This window comes from Nerophis ophidion, linkage group LG02 (assembly GCF_033978795.1).
Source record: "Nerophis ophidion isolate RoL-2023_Sa linkage group LG02, RoL_Noph_v1.0, whole genome shotgun sequence".
In the NCBI taxonomy this organism is placed as follows: domain Eukaryota; kingdom Metazoa; phylum Chordata; class Actinopteri; order Syngnathiformes; family Syngnathidae; genus Nerophis; species Nerophis ophidion.
In genome coordinates, this window is record NC_084612.1 from 74,859,126 (window position 1) to 74,872,908 (window position 13,783).

The following is a 13,783-nucleotide window of genomic DNA, read 5'->3' on the forward strand; positions in this document are numbered from 1 at the left end:
TCCTCTTAATCAAGACAAAAACGAAATTGTTTTTCGGACTAGAAAAATTCCCGGTTTTCCCAAAATTCCAGGATTTCCGTAATACCATTTCTCAATTTCAACATTTCTCCCCCGATTTGAAAAATTTCAACACCAACAATTTCAACTCACTCCGATCATTCAAGTTTTTTTTTTTTTTTTAACCATTTTCAAAAAAATTCCCGCTCTTTTCAAAATTCTCAATTTTTCGGAAATGGAACATTTTTCAAAGTTCCACAACTCCCGCATTTTTCATCCGATTCAAACTGTTCCAACTTCAAAATATTCAGCCTGTTCAGGAATTGTGTGCTCTAATCAAAGAATTCTAAGAAAAAAAATTCCCGTATTTCCCATAATTCCCTTTTTTTTATGCATTTCCCCATTCAAAATGAATTAGCCATTTTTCAAACTTCAACAATTCCAACATTCTTCAACTCATTCAAACCATTTTGGAAATTCAAACTACCCTTTTTCCAAGTTCAAGAAAAATTTCCATATTTTCCCGAAATTCTGTGACGCTTAACTGGCATCGTGGTGCGGGTTTGTTCTCTCGTGGATGCAGTCGGAGATGGACACAGCGTGAAGGTAGAAAATGATGATTTATTATCACTAACAAAACCAACTAAGAACCGACTAGGAACAGAAAACACTTGCACAAGGCACTAACAACAAAACGTACAAAAAAAGCGCTAGCATGAGAGCTAGGGACAAGCAAGGGAATAGCGGGGAAACTAAAGTACACAAAGTCTTTTACCACAAGCGACGTCACCTGTTGCATCAAATACAAACCAGATTCCGAGAGCGAGTAACGAAAAAGGCAGGCTTTAAATAAGGAGAGACATTAAGAGGCAGGTGCGCGTCTAAAAGCAAAAGGCGGAACAGAACAGGAAGTGCCACCAGGAACTAAGGAAGTCAAATAACAGAACACAATACAAAGATGGAACAAAAACAGAATATGACATGACCCAAGTAGCTGATCGTGATACAATTCCCTAAAACCATTTACTACTTCAACATTTCTTGCCCGATTTAAACAATTCAAACACAAACCATAACAGCTCATTCATTTTTTTTTTTAAATCTCGCTTTTCCCAAAATTCCCAAATTTCCAGGAAGGTGGCATTGAAATGAATGGAACATTTTTCCAAGTTGCACAATTCCCCACATTTTTCCACCTATTCAAACCATTCCAACATCAACACATTCCATTCATCCTGGACATTCAGACTAAGACTTTCCCAAGTTCCGAACCAAATTCCCGTTTTCCTGGAAATTCTTCAACATTCCAACATTCAAACTATTCTTACAATTGCAACATGGTTTTCCAATCATCAGTTAGCTTATGGGGTGTTTTCGTTAGGAAAACACAGACTTTAGCAAGAAATCCTTCACGTATGAGTGCAAACCTTGAGTGGGGAAGACAGGAGAAATTGGGCAAGTGGTGCTAAAAGACGGCAGGCTAAAGGGTGACTCTCATACCTTAGATGCCATTCTAAAACCCGGCGTGTGTGTTCTTGTATTTCTACCCTTCTTGAGAAAAGTACCGGTTTTCGTATAGTTTCTCAGTAAACGTACGATCAATTTTGCTCGTTTAAAAAAAAAAAAAAAAAAAAGGTTGGTTTACATGCAAAATTGGGCGCCCAAACAAAGAATCACAGCATTATATAAGCAAAATAACCATGGGGGCCAGAGAAAGTTGTGAGTGCCAGCACTTCGAAATGTCAAATAATTTATTTTAAGGCAAGAGCCCTAAATTAAAAAGGTACAAATGATAGTAAATTTTAATTTGTAATTATTCTTTGTTAAAAAAAAAAAAAAAAAATAGCGCGTAAATGTGGGTTTTGGAACGAATAACTAATGAAAACTGAAGAATTTCTTTATTTCTACCCGCAGGTAAATTTGACATTTGTACAAAACAATATAATAAATAACAGTTTTTCGGCTATTTGGTTTACGATTGCAATTTTCACCAACATTTTTTTCCGGTTTTCGTATAGTTTCTCAGTAAACGTACGATCAACATTGCTAGTTTAAAAAAAGTAAAAAAATGTTTGTTTACATGCAAAATTGGGCGCCCAAACAAAGAATCCCACACATTGGGGACGGTCTATGTGCTTTTCTTTGTGGACTATTATTGCAAAAATAAGCATTATATAAGCAAAATAACCATGGGGGCCAGAGAAAGTTGTGAGTGCCAGCACTCCGAAATTTCAAAGAATTCAATTTTAAGGCAAGAGCCTTAATTTACAAAAGGTACTAATGATAGTAAATTTTAATTTGTAATTATTCTTTGTTAATCAAAAAAAAATAGCGCGTAAATGTGGGTTTTGGAACGAATAACTAATGAAAACTGAAGAATTTCTTTATTTCTACCCGCAGGTAAATTTGACATTTGTACAAAACAATATAATAAATAACAATTTTTCGACTATTTGGTTTACGATTGCAATTTTCACCAACATTTTTTTCTGTTTTTTTGTATAGTTTCTCAGTAAACGTACGATCAACATTGCTAGTTTAAAAAAATAAATAGTTTGTTTACATGCAAAATTGGGCGCCCAAACAAAGAATCCCACACATCGGGGACGGTCTATGTGCTTTTCTTTGTGGAGTATTATTGCAAAAATAAGCATTATATAAGCAAAATAACCATGGGGGCCAGAGAAAGTTGTGAGTGCCAGCACTTCGAAATGTCAAATAATTTATTTTAAGGCAAGAGCCCTAAATTAAAAAGGTACTAATGATAGTAAATTTTAATTTGTAATTATTCTTTGTTAAAAAAAAAAAAAAAAAATAGCGCGTAAATGTGGGTTTTGGAACGAATAACTAATGAAAACTGAAGAATTTCTTTATTTCTACCCGCAGGTAAATTTGACATTCGTACAAAACAATATAATAAATAACAAATTTTCGACTATTTGGTTTACGATTGCAATTTTCACCAACATTTTTTTCTGTTTTTTTGTATAGTTTCTCAGTAAACGTACGATCAGCATTGCTGGTTTAAAAAAATAAATAAATGTTTGTTTACGTGCAAAATTGGGCGCCCAAACAAAGAATCCCACACATTGGGGACGGTCTTTGTGCTTTTCTTTGTGGAGTATTATTGCAACATAAGAATTATATAAGCAAAATAACCATGGGGGCCAGAGAAAGTTGTGAGTGCCAGCACTTCGAAATGTCAAATAATTTATTTTAAGGCAAGAGCCCTAAATTAAAAAGGTACAAATGATAGTAAATTTCAATGTGTAATTATTCTTTGTTAAAAAAAAAAAAAGAATAGCGCGTAAATGTGGGTTTTGGAACGAATAACTAATGAAAACTGAAGAATTTCTTGTATTTCTACCCTTCTTGAGACACCCACAAGGAAAAGTACCGTCCATGTGAGGACCGGTGAAAAAGTTAGGACCGAAATCATGGTCCCAATACAAAAAAAACATTGTATCTTGTAGAAAGCCAAATAGTAGAGTCTGTGAACATTGCTCCAAAGTCAGGATTTTTTTTCTGATTATTGCCAATTTTTTTGTTCTTCTTGTAAAATAGTGACATTTTTTGGAGTAAAATCAAGACTTCTGTTATGATTTTGCTGAATAAAATTCCGATTATAGGTTGATTGGCAACACTAAATTGGCCGTAATTTGTGAATGTGAGTGTGAATGTTGTCTGTCTATCCGTGTTTTCCCTAAGATGAGGTGGCGACTTGTCCAGGGTGTACGCTGCCTTCCGCCCAAATCATGGTCCCAATACGGAAAAACCATTGCATCTAATAGAGAGGCAAATACTAGAGTCTGTGAACATTGCTCCAAAGTCAAGATTTTCTTGTTGATTCATTATGCATACAAATTCTGATTTTTATCACAATATTGCCAATTTACTTGTTGTTCTTGTAAAATGCTGACATTTTTTTGAGTAAAATCGTGACTTCTGTCATCATTTTGCCGAGTAAAATTCAGATTATAGGTTGATAGGCAACACTAAATTGGACCTAGTGTGTGAATGTTGTCTGTCTATCCGTGTCGGCTCTGCGATAAGGTGGCGACTTGTCCAGTGTGTAAACCGCCTTCCGCCTAAATCATGGTCCCAATACTAAAAAACCATTGCATTTAATAGAGAGGCAAATACTAGAGTCCGTGAACATTGCTCCAAAGTCAAGATTTTCTTGTTGATTCATTGTGCATACAAATTCCGATTTTTATCACAATATTGCCAATTTACTTGTTGTTCTTGTAAAATACTGACATTTTTTGGAGTAAAATCATGAATTCTGTCATGATTTTCCCAAGTAAAATTCCGATTATAGGTTGATAGGCAACACTAAATGGTCCCTAGTGTGTGAGTGTGAATTTTGTCTGTCTATCTGTGTTGGCCCTGCGATGAGGTGGCGACTTGTCCAGGGTGTACGATACGGAATACGGAAAAACCATTGCATCTAATAAAGAGCCATATACTAGAGTCCGTGAACATTGCTCCAAAGTCAATATTTTTTTGTTGATTCAATGTGCATACAAATTCAGATTTTTATCACAATATTGCTAATTTACTTTTCGTTCTTGTAAAATAGTAACATTTTTTTGAGTAAAATCGTGACTTCTGTCATCATTTTGCCGAGTAAAATTCCGATTATAGGTTGATAGGCAACACTAAATTGGACCTAGTGTGTGAATGTTGTCTGTCTGTGTTGGCCCTGCGATGAGGTTACAACTTGTCCAGGGTGTACCCCGCCTTCCGCCCAAATCATGGTCCCAATACTAAAAAACCATTGCATCTAATAGAGAGGCAAATACTAGAGTCTGTGAACATTGCTCCAAAGTCCGGATTTTTTGTTGATTTCATTTGCGTACAAATTCTGACTTTTATCACAATATTGCCAATTTTTTTGTTGTTCTTGTAAAATAGTGACATTTTTTGAGTAAAATCATGACTTTTGTCGAGTAAAATTCCGATTATAGGTTGATAGGCAACACTAAATGGTCCCTAGTGTGTGAATGTGTTGTGAATGTTTGTCTATCCGTGTTGGCCCTGTGATGAGGCGGCGACTTGTCCAGGGTGTACCCCACCTTCCGCCCAAATAATGGTCCCAATACGGAAAAACCGTTGCATCTAATAGAGAGCCATATACTAGAGTCCGTGAACATTGCTCCAAAGTCAATATTTTTTTGTTGATTCAATGTGCATACAAATTCTGATTTTTATCACAATATTGCTAATTTACTTTTCATTCTTGTAAAATAGTAACATTTTTTTGAGTAAAATCGTGACTTCTGTCATCATTTTGCCGAGTAAAATTCCGATTATAGGTTGATAGGCAACACTAAATTGGACCTAGTGTGTGAATGTTGTCTGTCTGTGTTGGCCCTGCGATGAGGTTACAACTTGTCCAGGGTGTACCCCGCCTTCCGCCCAAATCATGGTCCCAATACTAAAAAACCATTGCATCTAATAGAGAGGCAAATACTAGAGTCTGTGAACATTGCTCCAAAGTCCGGATTTTTTGTTGATTTCATTTGCGTACAAATTCTGACTTTTATCACAATATTGCCAATTTTTTTGTTGTTCTTGTAAAATAGTGACATTTTTTGAGTAAAATCATGACTTTTGTCGAGTAAAATTCCGATTATAGGTTGATAGGCAACACTAAATGGTCCCTAGTGTGTGAATGTGTTGTGAATGTTTGTCTATCCGTGTTGGCCCTGTGATGAGGCGGCGACTTGTCCAGGGTGTACCCCACCTTCCGCCCAAATAATGGTCCCAATACGGAAAAACCGTTGCATCTAATAGAGAGCCATATACTAGAGTCCGTGAACATTGCTCCAAAGTCAATATTTTTTTGTTGATTCAATGTGCATACAAATTCTGATTTTTATCACAATATTGCTAATTTACTTTTCATTCTTGTAAAATAGTAACATTTTTTTGAGTAAAATCGTGACTTCTGTCATCATTTTGCCGAGTAAAATTCCGATTATAGGTTGATTGGCAACACTAAATTGGCCCTAGTGTGTGAATGTGTGTGTGAATGTTGTCTGTCTGTTTTGGCCCTGCGATGAGGTTACGACTTGTCCAGGGTGTACCCCGCCTTCCGCCCAAATCATGGTCCCAATACTAAAAAACCATTGCATCTAATAGAGAGGCAAATACTAGAGTCTGTGAACATTGCTCCAAAGTCCGGATTTTTTGTTGATTTCATTTGAGTACAATTCTGACTTTTATCACAATATTGCCAATTTTTTTGTTGTTCTTGTAAAATAGTGACATTTTTTGAGTAAAATCATGACTTTTGTCGAGTAAAATTCCGATTATAGGTTGATTGGCAACACTAAATTGGCCCAAGTCTGTGAATGTCAGTGTGAATGTTTGTCTATCCGTGTTGGCCCTGCGATGAGGCGGCGACTTGTCCAGGGTGTACCCCACCTTCCGCCCAAATCATGGTCCCAATACGGAAAAACCGTTGCATCTAATAGAGAGGCAAATACTAGAGTCTGTGAACATTGCTCCAAAGTCAATATTTTCTTGTTGATTCATTATGCATACAAATTCTGATTTTTATCACAATATTGCCAATTTTTTGTTCCATCCATCCATCCATTTTCTACCGCTTATTCCCTTTTGGGGTCGCGGGGGGCTCTGGCGCCTATCTCAGCTACAATCGGGCAGAAGGCGGGGTACACCCTGGACAAGTCGTTGTTCTTGAAAAATACTGACATTTTTTTGAGTGAAATTATGACTTTTGTCATGATTTTGCCGAGTAGAATTCCGATTATAGGTTGATTGGCAACACTAAATTGGCCCTAGTGTGTGAATGTGTGTGTGAATGTTTGTCTATCCGTGTTGGCCCTGTGATGAGGCGGCGACTTGTCCAGGGTGTACCCCGCCTTCAGCCCAAATCATGGTCCCATTACGGAAAAACCATTGCATCTAATAGAGAACCATATACTAGAGTCCGTGAACATTGCTCCAAAGTCAAGTTTTTTTTTGTTGATTCATTGTGCATACAAATTCTGATTTTTATCACAATATTGCCAATTTACTTGTTGTTCTTGTAAAATAGTAACAATTTTTTGAGTAAAATTATGACTTTTGTCATGATTTTGCCGAGTAAAATTCCGATTATAGGTTGATAGGCAACACTAAATTGGACCTAATGTGTGAATGTGTGTGTGAATGTTGTCTGTCTATCTGTGTTGGCCCTGCGATGAGGTGGCGACTTGTCCAGGGTGTACGATACGGAATACGGAAAAACCATTGCATCTAATAAAGAGCCATATACTAGAGTCCGTGAACATTGCTCCAAAGTCAATATTTTTTTGTTGATTCAATGTGCATACAAATTCTGATTTTTATCACAATATTGCTAATTTACTTGTTGTTCTTGTAAAATAGTAACATTTTTTCAAGTAAAATCGTGACTTCTGTCATCATTTTGCCGAGTAAAATTCCGATTATAGGTTGATTGGCAACACTAAATTGGACCTAATGTGTGAATGTGTGTGTGAATGTTGTCTGTCTATCCGTGTCGGCTCTGCGATGAGGTTACGACTTGTCCAGGGTGTACCCCGCCTTCCGCCCAAATCATGGTCCCAAAACGGAAAAACCATTGCATCTAATAGAGAGGCAAATACTAGAGTCTGTGAACATTGCTCCAAAGTCCAGATTTTTTGTTGATTTCATTTGCGTACAAATTCTGACTTTTATCACAATATTGCCAATTTTTTTGTTGTTCTTGTAAAATAGTGACATTTTTTGAGTAAAATCATGACTTTTGTCGAGTAAAATTCCTATTATAGGTTGATTGGCAACACTAAATTGGACCTAGTGTGTGAATGTGAGTGTGAATGTTGTCTGTCTATCTGTGTTGGCCCTGCGATGAGGTGGCGACTTGTCCAGGGTGTACCCCACCTTCCGCCCAAATAATGGTCCCAATACGGAAAAACCGTTGCATCTAATAGAGAGCCATATACTAGAGTCCGTGAACATTGCTCCAAAGTCAAGATTTTCTTGTTGATTCATTATGCATACAAATTCTGATTTTTATCACAATATTGCTAATTTACTTGTTGTTCTTGTAAAATAGTAACATTTTTTTGAGTAAAATCGTGACTTCTGTCATCATTTTGCCGAGTAAAATTCCGATTATAGGTTGATAGGCAACACTAAATTGGACCTAGTGTGTGAATGTTGTCTGTCTATCCGTGTCGGCTCTGCGATAAGGTGGCGACTTGTCCAGTGTGTAAACCGCCTTCCGCCTAAATCATGGTCCCAATACTAAAAAACCATTGCATCTAATAGAGAACCATATACTAGAGTCTGTGAACATTGCTCCAAAGTCAAGTTTTTTTTTGTTGATTCATTGTGCATACAAATTCTGATTTTTATCACAATATTGCCAATTTACTTGTTGTTCTTGTAAAATAGTAACAATTTTTGAGTAAAATCATGACTTTTGTCGAGTAAAATTCCCATTATAGGTTGAAAGGCAACACGAAATGGTCCCTAGTGTGTGAATGTGAGTGTGAATGTTGTCCGTCTATCTGTGTTGGTCCTGCGATGAGGTAAGCTCCAGTACCCCAATGACGCCCTCAAAAAAGGGACGAGCGGTAGAAAATGGATGGATTATAGTATTGCCAAAATTGGGACATTTTCTTACAAAATTGTGGCTTTTGTCGAGTAAAATTTTGACTTGTTTTCATAAAATTGCCAAAATGTTAAGCTTTTCTTGTAAAATTGAGTAAAATTCCGACTTGTATCACAACATTGCACAAATGTTCCGTTTTTCTTGCACATTTTTGACTTGCGTTGAGTAAAATGATGACTGTTATTATAGAAGACTGCCAAAATGGAAAGTTTTTCCTGGGAAATCGTGACCTTTCTCTTGTGAAATTCCAAATAATTTTTCACAACAAGCTTTTTTTTTCTATACTTGCATAGTATGTATATATTATCAATGTTGTAAATACAAATATTTATATATCTAGATATGGTGGTCCTAAAGGGGTAGGCATTCTTCGGAGGTCCCCAGAAGTTCGGAAATACAAGATTGTGTGTGTGTGTGTGTTTAGGTCTACAATGTCCACAAATGGTGGTCCTAAAGGGGTAGGCATTCTTCGGAGGTCCCCAGAAGTTCGGAAATACAAGATTGTGTGTGTGTGTGTGTTTAGGTCTACAATGTCCACAAATGGTGGTCCTAAAGGGGTAGGCATTCTTCGGAGGTCCCCAGAAGTTCGGAAATACAAGATTGTGTGTGTGTGTGTGTTTAGGTCTACAATGTCCACAAATGGTGGTCCTAAAGGGGTAGGCATTCTTCGGAGGTCCCCAGAAGTTCGGAAATACAAGATTGTGTGTGTGTGTGTTTAGGTCTACAATGTCCACAAATGGTGGTCCTAAAGGGGTAGGCATTCTTCGGAGGTCCCCAGAAGTTCGGAAATACAAGATTGTGTGTGTGTGTGTTTAGGTCTACAATGTCCACTACAGCATGAGCATCAATGGAAAAGTGGAGGAGGGCACGATGGAGATCGACACAGAAAACAACATGGAGACGTTCAGCACCGGCAGCGGGGCGGACGAGGCCGTGGAGGTCCACGATTTCGAGATTGTGAGTCATCAAACACTTAAGAATGTCAGATCTCAATGAAAGACCTTTAAATTGTGATTTAACATTGAGTACAATAGCCTTCTCTCGATTGTTTTTTACGTTCCAGATCCCCTCAAGTAGGTGAATTCTACCTATTGATTATATTTAGAATATACACAACAAGTATTTGGCCACCCCAGCCGAATGATTTAAATCAGGTGTCCTAATCACTTGTGTATAGAATCAAGCACTTAGGCATGGAGACTGTTTCTACAAAACATTTGCGAAAGAACGGGCCGCTTTCAGTGATTTCCAGCGTGGAACCGTCACATTTTAGGTTGTCTTAAAGAATTTGGAGGTAATCCTCCTTTTTCATTCTCTGTAAAGCACCAGTTCCATTGGCCGCAAAACAGGCCCAGAGCATAGTACTACCACCACCATGCTTGACGGTAGGTATGGCGTTCCTGGGATTAAACAATAACAAACATGTTGCTTGGTATTGCGGCCAAACAGCTCCATTTTTGTTCCATCTGACATCACATGGACAAAGATAAGACCTTCTGGAGGAAAGTTCGGTGGTCAGATGAAACAAAAATGGAGCTGTTTGGCCTCAATGCCCAGCAATATGTTTGGAGGAGAAATCCCAGGAACAGCATTCCTACCGTAAAGCATGGTGGTGGTAGTATTAAGCTCCGGACCAGTTTTGCTGCCAATGGAACTGGTGCTTTACAGAGACTAAATGGGGCAATGAAAAAAGGAGGATTACCTCCAAATTCTTTAGGACAGAAAATAATATTTGCCTTGGAGCCCTGAAATATGAACCTTCTTTTAAAGTCCTACTGAAAGCCACTACTAGCGACCACACAGTCTGATAGTTTATATATCAATGATGAAATATTAACATTGCAACACATGACAATACGGCCGCTTTAGTTTACTAAATTGCAATTTTAAATTTCGCGCGGAAGTATCATGCTAAAACGTCGCGGTATGATGACGTGTGACGTCACGCATTGCAGAGGACATTTTGTTCCAGCACAGTCGTTTTCGTCGCATAATTCCACAGTATTCTGGACATCTGTGTGGCTGAATCTTTTACAATTTGGTCAATGAATAATGGAGACGTCAAAGAAGAAAGCTGTAAGCGGTGTATTGCGGCCGCCTTTAGCAACACAAACACAGCCGGTGTTTCATTGTTTACATTCCCGAAAGATGACAGTCAAGCTTCACTATGGAACAGAGATGTCAAGCGAACACGGTTGGATTGGACCACACACACAAAGTACAGTGTATTATGTAGCGATCATTTCGAAAGATCGTGTTTCGAAGAGGGTCCCTTGCAAAGGGCAGAGATCGGCATCGCCACCACCCGTCGACTGGAGCTGAAGAAAGGTGCGGGGCCGACCTTCAGGTTGTACAGGTACGACCATATAATCTCACTAAAACACTAGTAACCCAATAAGCAGATACGGGATTTTCCCAGAATCATCCTAGTAAATTTGTCTAATAACATCTGAATCGCTCCCACTGTATAGTCTTTTTTTTCTTTCTAGTCCTTCACTCTCACTTTCCTCATCCACGAATCTTTCATCCTCGCTCAAATTAACGGGGAAACCGTCGCTTTCTCGGTCCGAATCGCTCTCGCTGCTGGTGGCCATGATTATAAACAATGTTCAGATGTGAGGAGCTCCACAACCCGTGACATCACGCGCACATCGTCTGCTACTTCCGGTACAGGCAAGGCTTTTTTATTAGCGACCAAAAGTTGCGAACTTTAACGTCGATGTTCTCTACTAAATCCTTTCAGCAAAAATATCACAAAATGATGAAGTATGACACATAGAATGGAGCTGCTATCCCCGTTTAAATAAGAACATCTCATTTCTGTAGGCCTTTAACCTGACACTTGCCTTGACCTTAAAAAAGGTCAAATACTGCATGGCAGCAATGTTAACTACACATTTTCTGCAGGGAATCACTGGGATTCGCTTCTCAGGCAGTGAGAAGTGCTACATCAAGACCCAGGTGAAAGCTCACCTGCCCGACGTGGAGCCCCTCGACAAGGACTCCATGACCTTTGACTTGGTGGGTTGGTCAATTGTGTGTTGTTGCTTTTATTACACTTTTAGGCAAAAATAGGGAGAAACCATGTAAGCGGACAAGTACACGGAAGTCGGACAGGAAATTAATTCCCCACCAAAATTAAATATAATTTATTTTTGGTTTTAAAAACATTATTTTCACGTTTTTGTAATATTCAGTCAAATTTCTTGATTTCTACCCGCAGGTAAATTTGGCTCACAGTTAGAGACATTCATACAAAACAATATAATAAATAAAGTAAAAACTTTTTCCCCCCGGCTATTTGATTGACAATTGCAATTTTCACCAACATTTTTTTCAGGTTTTCGTATAGTTTCTCAGTAAACGTACGATCAACATTGCTCGTTTAAAAAAAAAAAAAAAAAAAGGTTGGTTTACATGCAAAAGTGGGCGCCCAAACAAAGAATCACAGCATTATATAAGCAAAATAACCATGGGGGCCAGAGAAAGTTGTGAGTGCCAGCACTTCGAAATGTCAAATAATTTATTTTAAGGCAAGATCCCTCAATTAAAAAGGTACAAATGATAGTAAATTTCAATGTGTAATTATTCTTTGTTAAAAAAAAATAAAATAGCGCATAAATGTGGGTTTTGGAACGAATAACTAATGAAAACTGAAGAATTTCTTTATTTCTACCCGCAGGTAAATTTGACATTCGTACAAAACAATATAATAAATAACAGTTTTTCGACTATTTTGTTTACGATTGCAATTTTCACCAGCATTTTTTCCGGTTTTTGTATAGTTTCTCAGTAAACGTACGATCAACATTGCTAGTTTTAAAAAAATAAATACATGTTTGTTTACATGCAAAATTGGGCGCCCAAACAAAGAATCCCACACATTGGGGACGGTCTATGTGCTTTTCTTTGTGGACTATTATTGCAAAAATAGGTATTATATAAGCAAAATAACCATGGGGGCCAGAGAAAGTTGTGAGTGCCAGCACTTCGAAATGTCAAAAAATGTATTTTAGGGCAAGAGCCTTAAATTAAAAAGGTACAAATGATAGTAAATTTTAATTTGTAATTATTCTTTGTTAAAAAAAAAAAATAGCGCGTAAATGTGGGTTTTGGAACGAATAACTAATGAAAACTGAAGAATTTCTTTATTTCTACCCGCAGGTAAATTTGACATTCGTACAAAACAATATTAAAAATAACAATTTTTCGACTATTTGGTTTACGATTGCAATTTTCACCAACATTTTTTTCTGTTTTTTTGTATAGTTTCTCAGTAAACGTACGATCAACATTGCTAGTTTAAAAAAAATAAATAAATGTTTGTTTACGTGCAAAATTGGGCGCCCAAACAAAGAATCCCACACATTGGGGACGGTCTTTATGCTTTTCTTTGTGGAGTATTATTGCAACATAAGCATTATATAAGCAAAATAACCATGGGGGCCAGAGAAAGTTGTGAGTGCCAGCACTTCCAAATGTCAAATAATTTATTTTAAGGCAAGAGCCCTAAATTAAAAAGGTACAAATGATAGTAAATTTTAATTTGTAATTATTCTTTGTTAAAAAAAAAAAATAGCACGTAAATGTGGGTTTTGGAACGAATAACTAATGAAAACTGAAGAATTTCTTTATTTCTACCCGCAGGTAAATTTGACATTCGTACAAAACAATATAATAAATAACAGTTTTTCGGCTATTTGGTTCACGATTGCAATTTTCACCAACATTTTTTTCCGGTTTTTGTATAGTTTCTCAGTAAACGTACGATCAACATTGTTAGTTTAAAAAAAAAAAATAATGTTTGTTTACATGCAAAATTGGGCGCCCCAACAAAGAATCCCACACATTGGGGACGGTCTATGTGCTTTTCTTTGTGGAGTATTATTGCAAAATAAGCATTATATAAGCAAAATAACCATGGGGGCCAGAGAAAGTTGTGAGTGCCAGCACTTCGAAATGTCAAAGAATTCATTTTAAGGCAAGAGCCCTAAATTAAAAAGGTACAAATGATAGTAAATTTTAATTTGTAATTATTCTTTGTAAAAAAAAAAAAAAAAATAGCGCGTAAATGTGGGTTTTGGAACGAATAACTAATGAAAACTGAAGAATTTCTTTATTTCTACCCGCAGG

At 37.2% G+C, this 13,783-nt stretch overlaps 1 protein-coding gene across 1 annotated transcript in view; it reads left to right on the top strand.

Moving 5' to 3' along the window:
* The window catches only part of LOC133545399 (leukocyte cell-derived chemotaxin 1-like), a 58,430-nt gene that overhangs the window by 12,192 nt on the left and 32,455 nt on the right, over positions 1 to 13,783 (top strand). The window contains exons 3-4 of the mRNA XM_061890949.1: positions 9,467 to 9,607; positions 11,558 to 11,671. Of these exons, the coding sequence (XP_061746933.1) occupies positions 9,467 to 9,607; positions 11,558 to 11,671 (255 nt within the window). The remainder of the gene's footprint in view (positions 1 to 9,466; positions 9,608 to 11,557; positions 11,672 to 13,783) is intronic.